The 16542-nt window shown below is 50.4% G+C and overlaps 1 protein-coding gene across 1 annotated transcript; it reads right to left on the bottom strand.

Annotated features, from left to right (window-relative positions):
• Positions 1 to 6209: 6209 nt before the first annotated feature.
• On the bottom strand, positions 6210 to 9438 carry MRPL54 (mitochondrial ribosomal protein L54). The gene is made up of 3 exons (XM_044998828.1): positions 9248 to 9438; positions 7926 to 8082; positions 6210 to 6565 (listed from the first exon to the last, which is right to left on the bottom strand). Exons 1-3 carry the CDS (start codon positions 9351 to 9353, stop codon positions 6433 to 6435), a joined length of 396 nt encoding a protein of 131 aa, XP_044854763.1. The 5' UTR covers positions 9354 to 9438; the 3' UTR covers positions 6210 to 6432.
• Between the last annotated feature and the right edge of the window lie 7104 nt (positions 9439 to 16542).

Genomic DNA, 16542 nt, shown 5'->3' with positions numbered 1-16542 from the left:
CTACTTGCTACTGGCTTGGCGTGGTAAAGTGTCCTACCGTGGCAGATGAAATAAGGCAGCTCTCCCCAGAAACCTTCTGCAAAGGCTTTCGGAGTACCTCCAGGAGAGCTTCATGGAGATGTCCCTGGAGGATTTCCGCTCCATCCCCAGACACGTTAACAGACTTTTCCAGTAGCTGTACTGGCTGCGAAAGCATCCTGATTCTTCAGTGCAAATCAAACATTAAACACAATTGCTTTTAACCCCTGTAGCGTAGTTACAAATGTGCATTCACCAGAGGTGCCTTCTCCGCGTTCAGGGTCCAGGAACCCGCCTTGGGAGGGTATTGGCTCCAGGGTGATGGAAAGGTCCTGGCTGCCAGGGAGAACAGATTCACTGCTTGCCTGCTGCACATTCTCCTCCTTCTCCTCCTCTTCCTCATCCACAAAATCCTCCTCTGTGCTGCGTGAGACTCCCCCCTTGCAGGTGTCCACAGACAGTGGTGGGGTAGTGGTAGGGTACCCCCTACAATGCCATGCAGCTGATCATAGAAGCAGCATGTATGGGGCTCTGACCCAGAGTGACCGTTTGCCTCCTTTGTCTTTTGATAGGCTTGTTTGAGCTCCTTAATTTTCATGCAGCACTGCTGTGTGTCCCTGGTGTAGCCTCTCTCCACCATGTGCGATTTTTGCAAATATATCAGCATTTCTTCTGCTGGTTCGGAGTTCTGCCTGCACAGATTCTTCTCCCCATACAGCAATCAGATCCAGTGTCTCCTGTTTGCTCCATGCTGGAGCTCGTTTGCGATTCTGGGACTGCATGGTCACCTGCATTGCTGAGCTTGCCATGCTGACCTACAGGAAATGAAATTCAAAAGTTCCCGGGGCTTTTCCTGTGTACCTGGCTAGTGCATTGGAGTTGAAAGTGCTGTCCAGAGCGGTCACATTGGAGCACTCTGGGATAGCTCCCGGAGGCCAATACCATTGAATTGCTGCCTCTGCACTACCCCAAATTCAACCCAGGAAGGCTGATTTTAGCGCTACTCCCCTCGTCAGGGAGGAGAACAGCAGTCAATTTTAAGAGCCCTTTAGGTCGGTGGAACAGGGTTGGTTGTGTAGCCACATTACTTATAAAATCAACCTAACGTGGCTAAATTCAACCTAACCTTGTAGGATAGACCAGACCACCCACTGCCTTTTCATTGCTTTTTGTACGTCTTTCTTCTGATCGGTTTTGGTTCAAGCAGAGGCTGGGCGAGGGGAGGTCTTTCGTGAGTCAAACAGGCTGGGTACTGTGCCCTGGTTCCCCAAGGACACAGAGCTGCTAGGTAACATCTCCACCTGTGCAGGTACCAGCTGGCTCTTTGCCCTTCTACGCCCCGGGAATCTTGCATGATCCATTGCGGCTGCAGCTTGCCCCAAACCCCAGGGCAACCCCCCTAAACTTCTGGAGCAGGTTCTAGCGTAACAGCTGATGAAGGGAGGAAGAGCTGCTGCGAGGGGTTAGCTCAGTGGTTTGAGCATTGGCCTGTTAAACCCAGGGTTGTGCATTCAATCCTTGAGGGGGACATTTAGGGATCTGGGGCAAAAATCTGTCTGGGGACTGGTCCTGCTTTGAGCAGGGGGTTGGACTAGATACCTCCTGAGGTCCCTTCCAACCCTGATAGTCTATGACTCTCTGAGATAGGACTTTTCTGTGCAGAGCTGAAGGCAGGGGTATGAGGGGACCCTGGGCTGGAAGTGCAGGGCTGGGAAGGATCAAGGTGCCTTGGCAGAGCAGGGAGGGAGGCCCAGGATGGGCACAGCCAGGTGGACTCTGCTCCATGATTCAGGCACGTGGGTCTGGATCTTGATCTCCTTGCACCAGGCTTTTGAGAGAAGCATGAACAGGTCTTGCCTAGTATCACACAGCAGATCCTGGCACGGAACCGTGGCCAGCCTATGGCTCCAGAGCTGCATGCAGCTCTTCACAGGTTAACAGGGCTGGAGCTATAGATGCTAACTTTCCCGTGTGATGTGGGGTGCTCCCTGCTCCGCCCCCAATCCATCCCTTCCCCTGAGCCTGCCATGCCCTCGCTCCTCCCCACCACGGCCTCCTACGCACATGAAACAGCTGATTGCTGTGGGAGAGGGAAGTAGGCACTGAGCAGGGCCGCCCAGAGGATTCAGGGGGCCTGGGGTCTTCGGCAGTGGGGGGCCCCCGCTTTGGCGGTAATTCAGTGGCGGGGGGTCCTTCCGCTCCAGGACCCGCCACCAAAGTGCCCCGAAGACCTGCGGCGGGGCCCCCCCACCGCTGAATTATCACAGAAGACCCGACACTTCCTGTCGCTGAAGAAGCTCTGGGGGCCCGGGACCCGCGAGAGTTTTCCGGGGCCCCCGCAGCGAGTGAAGGACCCCACTCCAGGGGCCCCAAAAAACCCTCGTTGGGGCCCTGCGGGGCCCAGGGCAAATAGCCCCACTTGCCCCCCCCCGGGCAGCCCTGGCACTGAGTGGTGGGGCTGCCAGCAGGCGGGAGGCACTGGGGAGCGGATGGGGGGCTGCTGACATATTACTGTGGCTCTCTGGCAATGCACATTGGTAAAGTCCGGCTCCTGCTCAGGTTGGCCACCCCTGACCTAGCCCAGGGGCATCCTGGCTGCCACTCCCACCCCCAATCACTAGCCCAGGGGCAGGCAACCTATGGCAGGCGTGCCAAAGGCAGCGCACGAGCTGCTTTTCAGGGGCACTCACACTGCCCGGGTCCTGGCCACCGCTCCGGGGGGCTCTGCGTTTTAATTTAGTTTTAAATGAAGCTTCTTAAACATTTTAAAAACTTATTTACTTTACAGACAATAGTTTAGTTATTATAAACTTATAGAAAGAGACCTTCTAAAAACGTTAAAATCAAATTAAATGAATGGAGCTATACCTATCTCCTAAACTGGAAGGGACCCCGCAGGGTCATCAAGTCCAGCCCCTGCCTTCACTAGCAGGACCAAGCACTGATTTTGCCCCAGATCCCTAAGTGGCCCCCTCAAGGATTGAACTCACAACCTTGGGTTTAGCAGGCCAATGCGCAAAATGTATGACTGGCGCGCAAAACCTTGAATTAGAGTGAATGGAGACTCGGCCCAGCACTTCTGAAAGGCTGCTGGCCCCTGCACTTCTCCCTTTTAGAAAACCTGCAGGCAGAATGGGTGAAGACACTTCTCCCTCTGGGTCAGGTGAGTGGAAGAGCCTCCTCTGACTGCACAGCCTGAGAACCGGGGGGGGGCAAAGGGGAAGTGAGAGTGTGTGGAGGTGGAGGGTGCTTTGTAAATCCCCGAGGGAGGGGCAAACGTTACCTTGCAGAGTGCGGTGCGGCACATCCCCCTCCCTCCTCCCATTTCTAACCTCTGTGGCATCCTTGAGACAAGTAAGCCCCAGCCAGAGGGAAGCTGCAGCTTAGGAGCGTCCTTCACACTCCCAGCAAGGTGGGCTCAGAGCACAGGGGAATTCACACTAAATCCAATTCTTTTACATTTAAATTAAGTGCATTTTTCTTTTTTTAAACAAACCTACTTAAGTGGGAAGTTACTGACAACCTGGGTCAAGGTGCTAAATTTACCCTAATCTAAAATCCTTTACATCAAATCACATAGACTATTAAGCAGTACCTTTGCTCTTGAAGCTTTACAGAAAGTCAGGCGCCTGATGTATGTATCCAACATAGCTGTGGCCGTCGTATTGAATAAAAAACAAATTTTGAAATGCTGGATTTGTGCATTTTTGATTGAATCCCAATTTCCACCAAATGCAGCTTAACACAAGAACTAATCAATCATCTAGTAAATAAGAAACGCATCACTCACTGTTTTCTAATGGTAGAAAATAGGAAAAATTAAGAATCCGAGTAAATGTAAGTTTAGATATGTAATTAAATAAATATGTATTGTTCTAGTGTATCCTCCCAATTAGCAAAAGCTAGTACCAAATTTAGCGTAAAGGCTATTTTAATGGCAAACCAACCTGTTTTAATGGTTACCAACCAATGAGAATCAACCTTGCTTTAGGAAAATAACTAAAAAGTGCAAATGCAAAACAAGACTCAATTTGATTATTTAAAATCAAGGTTTCCTGTTTGCTGATTTAAATTCCAATTCAAATCTGCGACTGAAATCAATCCTCCATGTCAGGGCATGGGCTGCCCTAGGGCCTGGACACGGAGCCATTCTCCTTGGCCCACGCTGGCACCTGCTGACAATACTAACAAATTTCATCCACTGCTCCTTGCAGGCTCTTTCAGAGAAGTTCCAAACCGTCACCTAGGCGCACGGCTTGTTGTCAAAAAGCATAATAGTAGGTCAGGGACTGGTAGGGAAGGGATAACATAAGACAGGAAATATTATAATGCCACAATATAAACCATTGGGCACCTGCCCCTGGAATACTGACCAGTTCTGGTAACCCCCATCTCAAAGGATAGAGTGGAACTAGAAAAGGTCCCGAGAAGGGCAATGAAGATGATCGAGGGATGGAACGGCTTCCATACGAGGAGAGACTAAGATGAGGGCTGTTCATCTTAGAAAAGAGACGAACAAGGGTCGAATGATATGAAGTCCATAAAGTCATGACTGGCGTGGAAAAAGGGTTAGCTCCCCGTTCCCAAAATAAACACCCCGATTCAATTAATCGCCAGCCAGCTTAATACAAGGAAGAGCAAGTACTTTTCGCATAACGCACAACTCGTGTGTCGAACTCATTGCCATGGGATGCTGTGATGGCCAAAAGTATAACTGGGTTCAAAACAAAGCTGGGTAAATTCATGGAGGATGAAGTCCATCAGTGGCTGTTAGCCAAGACAGTCAGGGACGCAACCCCACACATGGGGTACCCTAAACCGCTATTGGGGGGGGAGGGGTAGAATCACTCCATAGTTGCGCTGTTCTAAATGCTCCCCCAAAGCTTTGGGACAGGCCACTGTCAGAGCCAGGCTACTGGGGAAGATGGACCATTGGTCTGACGCAGGGCAGCAGATCGTCTAACAGAGACGGGGTGAACCGATGCTGGCTCACAGCGGATCAGCAAAGCAGAGCCCTTTCTGGACACTGAGCCCCAAATTCCAAGCTTTCATTGGGGGGGAAATAATTTTTAAAATGAAGCCTCGAGCCTCACAGCTGTGAAATAAAATTAAAAAATCTCAGAGCCACGTGTAACTGCTGCCTGCCCGAGGTGACGTCTGCACTTACAGCAGTGTGCTGAGTCCAGGCACTACACACACAGCGACACGCCGCAGTGAAAGGTCTGGCTAGGGGGAGGCAGCGGGACACTACTCTGCTAAAAGAAGCAGTGGGGGGCACTGCTTGGGCTTGTATACAGCCATGGAGAGGACAAACCTGGGGGTTCAGGTGGGTCTGGCACTCTACTGGACTCTACTCACCTAAACCACGTCGCACCCTCTTTGTACCCGGCTCGCTGGGCATGCAGCATCTGCTACTCCACAGCCTGAGTCGGCCGGCCGCGTGCCACTGTCTTTAACAGCTCTGCAAAACCCCGGGCCATTTTTTTCATAGATCTATAGATTCTAAGGCCAGAAGGGACTGTTGCGCTCATCTAGCCTGGCCTCCTGCACAGCACAGGCCAGAGACGTGCCCCAGAATAATTCCTAGAGCAGAGCTTTTAGAGAAACATCCTATCTTGGTTTAAAAATTGGCAGGGATGGAGAACCCACCCCGACCCGTGCTAAATTGTTCCCATGGTTAATTACCCTAAATGTATGCCTTACTGCCCATCTGAATTTGTCTAGCTTCAACTTCCAGCCATTGGATCATGTTAGACCTTCTCTGCTAAATGGAAGAGCCCATTATTAAATATTTGTTGCCACGTAGGTACTTACAGACTGCAATCGAGTCACCCCTTCACCTCTGTTAAGCTAATGGGCTGTTCACTAAATCACTGAAGTCTGATGACAAACAATTTATCAAAGCAAGAAAGAGGAGGACCCACTATATTATGAAGATCCACCATGGGTGGACTCACACTGGTGTCAAATGGCTGGAGCTCGGTTTGTGGGCGGAGCTTGGGAGGGTACCACTACTTACATCCCCTCCCCAACCCTGGTTCAGCCCTCAAAGGGAGCCACCGGCCCGGCGATGCCCCGGATGCCAGGGAGAGAGGGAGGCACGAAGATCTGAGCCTTGGGTTTGCAAGTGCTCTGGTCCCACACCCCAGGCACCGCACAGCATAGATAACAGGACAGACACACCAACGCTGTCCAGTCATGGCCAGTGATTTATTGTCGTCAGTATTCAAAGTAAAAATAAGAGACCCTGTCCGGGCGGAGGTGCCAGCTGATCCCAGCTCAGGGGACCTGCCCAGCTGCCTCTGTTTCCCGTCTCACAGGACATGTCCAAACCCCACCTCGAGCCCCAGTGCAGCATCCTTCCCCGGCCCAGGGGCACAGGAGGTGCAGGGGTGTCGCCATACAGGTCCCATCCTAAAACTTCTTGCCCTTGCTCAGTTTGTTGCGGCGCCAGGTGTTGTGTTTCCGCAGGAGCCTCCAGTACTGGGGCGTCTCGGGGTCCAGCTCCTCCAGTGTCTTGGGGGGGCCGAGGTGCATCTGGAAAAGCCTGGGGACCAATGCACAGGAGAGTGAGTTCCCAGGCGAGGCGGAATCCCTGAAACCTGACCCAGGCAATGGGACGCAGCAGCCCCTCAGGTTCCGGCTGGCTCCTGGCTCGTGCAGTCACTTGCCAGCTAGCACGCCTCGTCATTTAAAGCGCCCCGAGGCTAGCCAGGGTCACCAGAGCTGGGCCAGATTTTTTGCACAAAGCTTTTTTTTTTCAGTGAAAAATGCAGATTCAGCTACACTGAAAAGTTTCACAAATTCACACCAAATTGCTTTGGTTGGGAAAAATGATCCCATTTCATTTCCACCTTTTGATTTTTTTGGTTCAAAGCGAGGTGGCATTTCCAGCTTTCCTTTCATTAAATAATAAAAAGTGTTGAGAAACAGACAAGAGCAAATCAAATTGTTTTGTTCCATCTGAAATGAATATTTTTCCTGCATTTCAAAATTACCAGCAAACCAGAAACTCCCCTTACTTGCCCAGCCCTGCTGATCACCTCCCCAGCGGATGGGGGAGGAAGAACCCTGCTCAGGGCCTAATCCCTCAAACACATGGAACTAAGCATGGGCAGGGTCAGGCCCTCTGAGGACACAGGGAGGACGCTGCCCGGTTCTGCAGGGGGCCGGGATATAGCACTAGCATTGCAGGTGGCTAGAGTCAGACACGGACTCAAGTGCAGGAGTGCCAGCATGGGGGTGACAGCTCTGCGTGTTTAGTATTTCTATTCTGGTAGCGCTTAGGAGCCGCCGTCGCGACCCAGGACCCACAGTGCTAGGGCTGTACATTATCTATTAGGTGTATTATGGTAGTTCCTAGGTGCCCCCATCATTACCCAGGACCCACAATGCTAGGGCTGTACATTATCTATTAGGTGTATTACGGTAGCGCTGAGGCACCCCAGACATGGCCCAAGCCCCCACTGTGCTAGGGCTGCACATTATTAGGTGTATTACGGTAGTGCTGAGGCACCCCAGACATGGCCCAAGCCCTCACTGTGCTAGGGCTGCACATTATTAGGTGTATTATGGTAGCGCTGAGGCACCCCAGACATGGCCCAAGCTCCCACTGTGCTAGGGCTGCACAAACACACAGCAAAGCCCCTGCCCCAGGGAGCTCACGGCCTGAGTTATTCAGCTCCTTGCTCTCCCCGTGGCACCTTTCAGCTTGGGGGGACAATATATCGCATCAGCCTGATTTAAACCCATGATAGGGACTGGGGCAGTCAGTTCCAAGGTCTCACAGGGAGTCAGTGAGGGAGCCAGAAATGGAACCCAGCAGTCCTGGCTCCCGGGACCCTGCTCTAACCACTAGTCCCATGTGCCTTGCGCGGCTGGGAGAGGGCAGATCAGGCCTCACCCACCAATCAGGATACTCAGAGTCGTCCTTCAGAGCCACCTCCGGGCCCTGTCTGTAGAAGTTCACTCCGATGGCGTGTGTGGTGAGCAGCACGGGGTCCTTGCACACCTCTGGGCCTTTCATCTCCTCCTTACTGAAGCCTTTTCCTTTGGTCTTCACCACTGCAGAGACAAGCACAGACGTCAGCACGGAGTCCCGGACTATTGCAGGGAGCAGCAATGGCGCTGCCAAATTTCTCGGCCTGCGATTTCCGCATCCCAGGGGGGCAGAGACCAAACACTCTCGCTACACAAGGGTTCAGCTTTGGCGGCACGTCCACTGACTGGGAAAACCCCAAATGCTCCACAACTGCCCCACTGGACTCTCGCTTTGACTCCGCAGAAGCCCAGCCCCCAGCAACGCAAGGAGCTGAATCCTATGAATTTCTGACGTGCCCGTCACCGTGATATTTGGGGGTTGGCCCTGCTTTGAGCAGGGGGTTGGACTAGATACCTCCTGAGGTCCCTTCCAACCCTGAGATTCTATGATTCTAGGATATCAAGGCAGCTCTCAGTCCAGTTCGGGTCACATTCTCTCCCTGAGATTCCAGGCCACTGTGTGGCAAACCAATGAGCCTCTCTGGTGGGGGCAGCCGGGGTGGGCATATTAACCCCCCCACCATGCTGATGCCCAAACATGCTTGGGAAGAGCTCAGTGCAGAGCAAAACGGGCATCAATCTACGTGCCCATAGGACGCCATCAGTACAGTACGTGACCCCTGACACTCTGCAGCGTATTTATCACCCCAATGCCCCGTGAGTAGGACAGGCCTATGGCCCCCCCTTTTCCAGGTGAGGCACTGGGGCTGGCCGACTGGCCCAGGGTCACACAGGAGGCCTCTGGCGCCCAGGTCTCCTGAATCCATGGAGAGCTCCCCCAGCTGCTGGGCCAATCCTACCTCCCCGCCCACTGAGGTTGGGATTATGGATCTGCAACATGGGGAAACTGAGGCAGAGAAAGGAAAAGAGAAACAGGCCCGGGAGGCTGCAGGGGTCCGCCAGCAGGACCGGAACCCAGGAGTCCTGCCCCCCGGCCGGCACCCAGGGCAGACGTCCCGTCCCCCGCGCACGGGCAGGGGGAACCTCGGGGCACGGGACTGCCAGGGAATAAAATCCGGCCCGGGGGCCAGGACACCGGCACAGCCTGGGAACGGGGCTGGGCCCAGCTCTCCGGGCCGGGGGCTGCCAGCGCCGGGCCCCCCCCCCCTGAACCCGGGACCCCGGGATCCCGCAGCGCCCAGCGCCCCCCAGCAGCACGGGGGGGAGGGGGGCTCAGCCCCGCGCTCACCCGCTTTCTTGGCGTAGCCGTGAGCCCGCAGCCTGCAGAGCGGGGCGGGGGCGGCGCCCAGCCCGCGCCCAGCCCCGAGAGCCCGCGCCAGCGCCCGGGCCGCCATGGGCGCCGCTCGCAGCTGCACACGCGGGGCCCGCTGCAGCCTCCTGCCCCGCTCGCTGCCGGGCAGGCCCGGGGCAGGCCGGGATCTGTAGTCCGGGAGAGACCCGAGAGCATGCTGGGAGGTGTAGTTTATTTACCCCCCTCCCCTCTGCTGCGCAGCCTGGAGCTGGGGGGAGTATCTGTCATGGACCAAACTTTATCGCGTGTAAATCTGCTCCTGTGGCTTAATTGCAGCTTGAATTCGGATCCTGCCCAGTGTCACTGCACTAATACTGGGGGAGGGGCAGAGCATTACTGCTACAATTACATTATCCTCATTAAAAGCAGCAAAGAATCCTGTGGCACCTTATAGACTAATAGATGTTTTGCAGCATGAGCTTTCGTGGGTGAATACCCACTTCATCGGATGCAAGGGACTAATTATCCTAATTAGTCATCACTAATACTTCGTATTGTCACTGCGCTCAGGGGTGATTTTCTAAAAGATCAGCTCTAGGAATTATTTCAGGGCAGTTTTCTGGCCTGTGTGATACAGGTCAGATGAAGATGATCACAATGGTCCCTTCTGGCCTTGGAATCTGTAACAATGTGTTGACACCATCGGCTCAGGCTTAAACAAAGACTGTGAATGGCTTGCCAACTACACAAGCAGTTTCTCCTCCCTTGGTTTTCACACCTCAACTGCTAGAAGAGGGCCTCATCCTCCCTGATTGAATTAACCTTGTTATCTCTAGCCTGACTCACTCCTGCTTGCATATATATACCTGCCTCTGGAAATTTCCACTACATGCATCCCACGAAGTGGGTATTCACCCATGAAAGCTCATGCTCCAATATGTCTTAGTCTATAAGGTGCCACAGGACTCTTTAATGTGTTACAGTGATTATTAAAACAATTGAAGGATTTTAGTTCTGCTTTAACTGCAAAATACAATGCAACTATGGAGTGGCATGAACACCTTCATTTGTCATTATTACTTATGCTATTTATTATCATTATTATACTCAAGTGGAATGTCATAATAATAACTTGCACTCATTAATCATTATTATGATCCATGCATGTGAAGAAGTAGGTTTTTTACCCATGAAAGCTTATGCCCAAATAAATGTTAGTCTTTAAGGTGCTACCCGACTCCTCATTGTTTTTGCGGATACAACTAACATGGCTACCACCTGATACTTGACATTACTATTGAATTTATTGCATCTAGTGCTGTAAACTCTCAGTGCAGGGGACTGGACTAGGTGACTTATCGAGGTCCCTTCTAGTCCTACACTTCTATGATTTTATCAGGAGTTTTATGATATTTGGGGGTTTTCTTAAAGCCCCAGCTCCCAGAGTCATGTGATTACATGAGACGCTCAACTTATGTTAACTGAAAAAAAAGGATGTTTCTGGCCCTCGTGGTCGCAGAGGAGAGCTTGAAAATGGACCCTAAAGGTGCAAAAACCAGAAAGCAAATACAGAGAAGCTACAATTTATTATTTTTGAAAATCTCATGATTTTTAAGCCACCCGCACCATTTGTCATTGCTCAGCAATACAAGCACCCAAAGCCTGATCCTGCAAACACTGGCACTTGTGCGTGATTTTACTGGTAAGAATATAGTCCTGTTGGATCAATGGGCCTACTCCCGCATCCAAGCACTTGCACAATTAGAACAAGAGTGCAGATCACATTCTAGTTAGCAATAATCCTGGCCCCTTGCCTGCTCCAAGTACTTATGCAAGTAAATTCACGCTCCTGAGCAGACCTCTGGAGTAGCATTTCAGTCCTGTAGAGACTAAACTGTAGCATGCTGCAGGCAGAAAACAGGAGAAACCATGTTGCCTCCAAAGCCCAAGGTCCATGTGATGGCAGGAAATTGTCTAGGTGAGATGCGCACAGATGATCCCATGCTGCAGAGGAAAGTGAAAAAACACAAGGTCCCTCCCAGTCTCAGCTGGGAGAAAATTCCTAAATGGTGCTATGGGAGTAATATAAATAACCATTCATAATAAATCCATTCACAGAGTCAGAGTCTCCAAGGCCAGAAGGGAACATTGTGATCATCTAGTCTGATCCCCTTATAACACAGGCCAGAGAATGTCCCCAGATGAATTCCTAGAGCAGAGCTTTCAGGAAAACATCCAGTCTTGATCTGGCCTCATAGACAGACCTCTGCACACATAAGGAACCCCACTGAGGTCAACGCCGCACAGACACAAGGACCCATCTGCACTTATCAGGTTGCAGGACTTTACTAGTGCAATTAACTTAGTCCTGCTATTTGACCCTATAAAGCAAGGTACTAACTGAAGAGCCAAACCTGCAATGAGTCTTCATGAGATTTAGGCCCCCAGTGGCAACATTTCAGATTCGGGTTGGGGGGAGAGGGAGGCAACTTTAACAGTAATTCCAGGAGTTACTTAGGCACCTATAAACTCTAGCTTTTTTGCAAATAACTTTGAAATTATCTGACAGAAGCACTGCATCTAATTCCTATACAAAGAAAGAAAAAAATAATTACAAACACCAGTTAAAGTCATATTTTAAGTTTATATGTAAATTTAGAACAATAAGGAGATAATACACCAAGATATTCCCAATTTCAAACCTTGAGGCATCATAAGAACATAAGATCAGCCATACTGGGTCAGACCAATGGTCCATCTAGCCCAGTATCCTGTCTCCTGACAGTGGCCAATGCCAGGTGCTTCAGAGAGAATGAACAGACCAGGGAATCACCTAGTGATCCATCCCCTGTCATCCACCCCCAGCTTCTGGCTAACAGAGGCTAGGGACAGTGTCACACTCAGAGCATGGGGCTGCATCCCTGTCCATCCTGGCTAATAGCCATTGATGGACCTGTCCTCCAGGAACTTATCTAGTTCTTTTTTGAACCCTGTTATAATTTTGGCCTTCACAACATCCCCTGGCACTGAGTTCCACCAGTTGACTGTGTGTTGTGTGAAGAAATACTTCCTTCTGTTTTAAATCTGCTGCGTTATGAATTGGGTGACCCCCTAGTTCTTGTGTTATGAGAAGGATGAAATAACACTTCTCTATTCACTTTCTCCACATCAGTCAAGTTTTCATAGCTCTCTATCATATCCCCCCTTAGTCATCTCTTTTCCAGGCTGAAAAGTCCCAGATTTTTAAATCTCGCCTCATACAGAAGCTGTTCTAGACCCCTAATCCAGCAGTTCTCAAACTGTGGGTCAGGACCCCATTTTAATGGGGTTGCCAGGGCCGGCGTTAGACTTGCTAGGGCCCGGGGCCGAAGCCAGAGCCCAACAGCTTCAGCCCTGGGTGTCAAGGCTCAGGTTACAGGCAGGGGCGGCTCTAGCAATTTCGCCGCCCCAAGCACACCGCGGAGGGTGCGCTGGCGGTCGCCGGTCCTGCGGCTCTGGTGAACCTCCTGCAGATGTGCCTGCGGAGGGTCCGCTGGTCCTGTGGCTCTGGTGGAGCATCTGCAGGCACGCCTGCGGGAGGTCCACCGGAGCCGCCTGCCGCCCTCCCGGCGACAGGCAGAGCGCCCCCCACGGCGTGCCGCCCCAAGCACGCGCTTGGCACGCTGGGGTCTGGAGCCGGCCCTGGTTACAGGCCCCCTGCCTTGGGCTGAAGCCCTTGGGCTTTGGCCTTCCCGCCTGGGGCAGTGGGACTCAGACTTTGCCCCCCCTCCTGGGGTTGTATAGTAATTTTTGTTGTCAGAAGGGGGGGGGGGGTCACGATGCAATGAAATTTGAGAACCCTGGTGAATCATTTTTGTTGCCCTTTTCTGAACCTTTTCTAATTCCAATATACCTTTTTTGAGATGGGGCAACCACATCTGCACACAGTATTCAAGTTGTGAGCATACCATGGATTTATATAGAGCCAAGACGATATGTTCTGTCTTATCTATTCCTTTCTTAATGGTTCCTAACATTCTGTTAGCTTTTTTAACTGCAGCTGCACATTGAGCAGTTGTTTTCAGAGAATTATCCATGATGACTCCAAGATTTTTTTCTTGAGTGGTAACAGCTAATTTAGATCCCATCATTTGTACAGCTGGGATTTTGTTTTCCAATGTGCATTACTGTGCATTTGCTTTCCTATGTCAGTTTTGGAACCTTAGTACAAGAATTCATAATTTTAATTGGTAAATACTGTGACAAAGTTCCTCCTCTACTTTGGTGGGTCCTGCGCTTATTGGCAGATTTGCTCACCTCAGTGACCTTCCCCTCTGGTGGAACCCACAGTCTGGATCAACTCCTCCTGTGTCTGATCAGGAGTTGGGAGGTGTGACGTTATGACTGTGATATAATGTCTCATTGAAAGATGACAGGGCCAGAAAGAGTTAATTAACTCATAGACTGACCTGACCCATGGGTGAACCTTGAGGACTGGTTAGGAAGATATGTAAATGACTAGAGCTTTGAAACGCAAGTCTGCATTGTTAGAGGTAGAAGGGGAGATGTTTGCTCAGGTCTTGTGATGCAAGCAAACAAGTCTTGTCTATTGCTATAGTTTTAATTCAAAGATCAAAAAAGGAATATTAACATTTATGATCATACTTGAGTGAAATAGTGTTATTGTCTATGTGTCTCTTTGAAGGTTGTGCTAACCTGTATCTGAACTGTTTAATGGGTAAATTACTCTGTGCTAATTGCCAGGATGTTTGGGAGAAGGAGTTGAGCCTTTTGTTTTCTCAGGCCGAAAGGCTGCTGGAAATGTATAAGAAGCCTGGGACACGATCCTTCTTCATCTCAGATCTGCCAACACTCTCTATCTTTTCTTTTTTAATAAATTTTAGCTTAGTTAATAAGAATTGGCTATAGCGTGTATTTTGGGTAAGATCTAAGTTATAATTGGACCTGGGTATGTGGCTGATCCTTTGGGATTGGAAGAACCTTTTCTTTTATATGATGAAGTAAGATTCTTAGGAATCATCATCATATCTGACAGGTGTGTCTGGACGGAGGCCTGAGGCTGGGCACTTTAAGGGAACTGCGTGGTTTGGACTTCTAAGTGACCAGTGAGGTGCTGTAGAAGCTGTTTTGTGCTGGTTGGTAAATCTAAGTATTGGAATAACCACCAGTATTGAGAGTTTAGTTGGTTAAGGATCAGTGACCATGAGCCAGAGAGCAACAGCAGAAGCAATGAATCTGCAAGCCCTGATGGAGAGCCTGCAGTTTGAACATGAGCAAAAACTGGCAGAAATTCGAATGAAAGAGAAGCAAGCCTTGGCCCAGCTGGAGGAAGAGGCTGCTGAGAGAAAGAAAGAGGCTGCTGAGAGAGAAGAAAAAGCTCGTAAGGGGCGTCTGGAGCTGCTGGCTGCTGAGGAAAAAGCTCGACAGAGGCAACATGGCTAAATGCCAAGATTCCTGTACAATGAACAACATTAATATCTACATTGGTTTAATGTTAATTGGGTTCCAGGCATTTGCCAAAGCTTGTATAAATAAAATAGCTAGTTTCTTTAGCTCTTGGCAAGATCACATGAAACATACAGGAACCCTGCTGCAAGAGCAGATCCAATCCACTATTGTTCTAACCAAGTTTTACCTTAAGTTCATAAAAAGATTCAATCATGTTATTGAACATGAGTTGGGTAAACCATTTCTGTTATACAGTAACATGGCTTCTAACCCAATACAAGCTGTAATAAAACAAAACCCAGGATGGGGAGCTTTTGGGATGCAGTCAGTGATGTTTGTGTCATCCCTTCCTGCATCAATTTTGCGTTGGGGGTGTGACGTTATGACTGTGATATGTCTCATTGAAAGATGACAGGGCCAGAAAGAGTTAATTAACTCATAGACTGACCTGACCCATGGGTGAACCTTGAGGACTGGTTAGGAAGATATGTAAATGACTAGAGCTTTGAAATGCAAGTCTGCATTGTTAGAGGTAGAAGGGGAGATGTTTGCTCAGGTCTTGTGATGCAAGCAAACAAGTCTTGTCTATTGTTATTGTCTATGTTTGTGCTGGTTGGTAAATCTAAGTATTGGAATAACCACCAGCATTTGGGGTTTGTCTGCCCTGTTCTGTTTGCAGTTCACCCTGATTGAGTGACCTCAGCTGGCTCCCACGGGCAGCACCGTCACAGGAGGTTTGGGGGAACCCAGGCCCACCCTCTACTCTGGGTTCCAGCCCAGGGCCCTGTGGATCGCAGCTGTCCATAGTACCTCCTGTAACAGCTGCATGACAGTTACAACTCCCATGGCCTCCTCCAAACACCTTCTTTATCCTCACCACAGGACCTTCCTCCTGGTGTCTGATAACGCTTGTACTCCTCAGTCCTCCAGCAGCACAGCCTCCCAGCTCCTTGCACCTCTCACTCTCAGCTCCTCACATGCACACCACAAACTGGAGTGAGCTCCTTTTTAAACCCAGGTGCCCTGATTAGCCTGCCTTGATTGGCTGCAGGTGATCTAATCAGCCTGTCTGCCTGAATTGGTTCTAGCAGGTTCCTGATTACTCTAGTGCAGCCCCTGCTCTGGTCACTCAGGGAACAGAAAACTACTCCTCCAGTGACCAATATATTTGCCCTCTACCCAGGGCCGGCTCTAGGTTTTTTGCCACCCCAAGCAAAATAAAATTTGGCTGCCCCCCACCGCAGCCCTGGGCTGGGCTCCCCTGCACACACACCTCATGCTGCATGAGCTCTGGGTTCCCCCATTCCCTTCCACCAGTGGCCCCCACCCACCCTGCTGCCCCAGCCCCGGGCTCTGTTCCCTCCGCCCCCTGCCACCCCAGCCCTGGGCTCTCCCCCCCACCTGCACCCTCCTTCCGCTGCAGTCCTGGGTCACTGGTAACTCGCTCCAAGGGTGGGTCATTCAGCAGGAATTTTGGATGTGCACAGAACACAGACAGGATTGGTTCCTATATAGTTACAGAACTGCAGTAAAATGGAACCATTTTCAGCTTGTGTGTTTGGAGGATATCTGGATGATTATAAGATTGTCCTCCATAAATGAGGAAAAGTTGAGGTGCCTTTATTATTCTTTTGTTCCACTCTTTCTTTCTATGGGGAATTTGCCAATGCAATATCATTGTCTTCCTTTTAAACAAACAAACAAGGCAATGGCTGTTGAAAATAGCAATTCCAGTCCTAAAAACCACTGGGAAGCATTTCTTGCTCAATTTTATCCTACTTTTTCTACAGCAAATTATAGTGGATCAGTATATTTGATTTGGAAGAAATGAAGTAACAGCTGCC

Source organism: Mauremys mutica, chromosome 24 (assembly GCF_020497125.1).
Source record: "Mauremys mutica isolate MM-2020 ecotype Southern chromosome 24, ASM2049712v1, whole genome shotgun sequence".
Lineage (NCBI taxonomy): Eukaryota > Metazoa > Chordata > Testudines > Geoemydidae > Mauremys > Mauremys mutica.
Note: the sequence above shows the minus strand (reverse complement) of the source record. Positions and strands in the feature narration are given on the sequence as shown.

Coding starts and splice junctions, on each gene's coding strand:
- MRPL54 (XM_044998828.1), bottom strand. CDS start 9,353: ATGGCGGCCCGGGCGCTGGCGCGGGCTCTCGGGGCTGGGCGCGGGCTG. Junction 8,083..9,247: donor CGGCTACGCCAAGAAAGCGG/GTGAGCGCGGGG, acceptor TTGTCTCTGCAG/TGGTGAAGACCAAAGGAAAA. Junction 6,566..7,925: donor GACTCTGAGTATCCTGATTG/GTGGGTGAGGCC, acceptor ATTGGTCCCCAG/GCTTTTCCAGATGCACCTCG.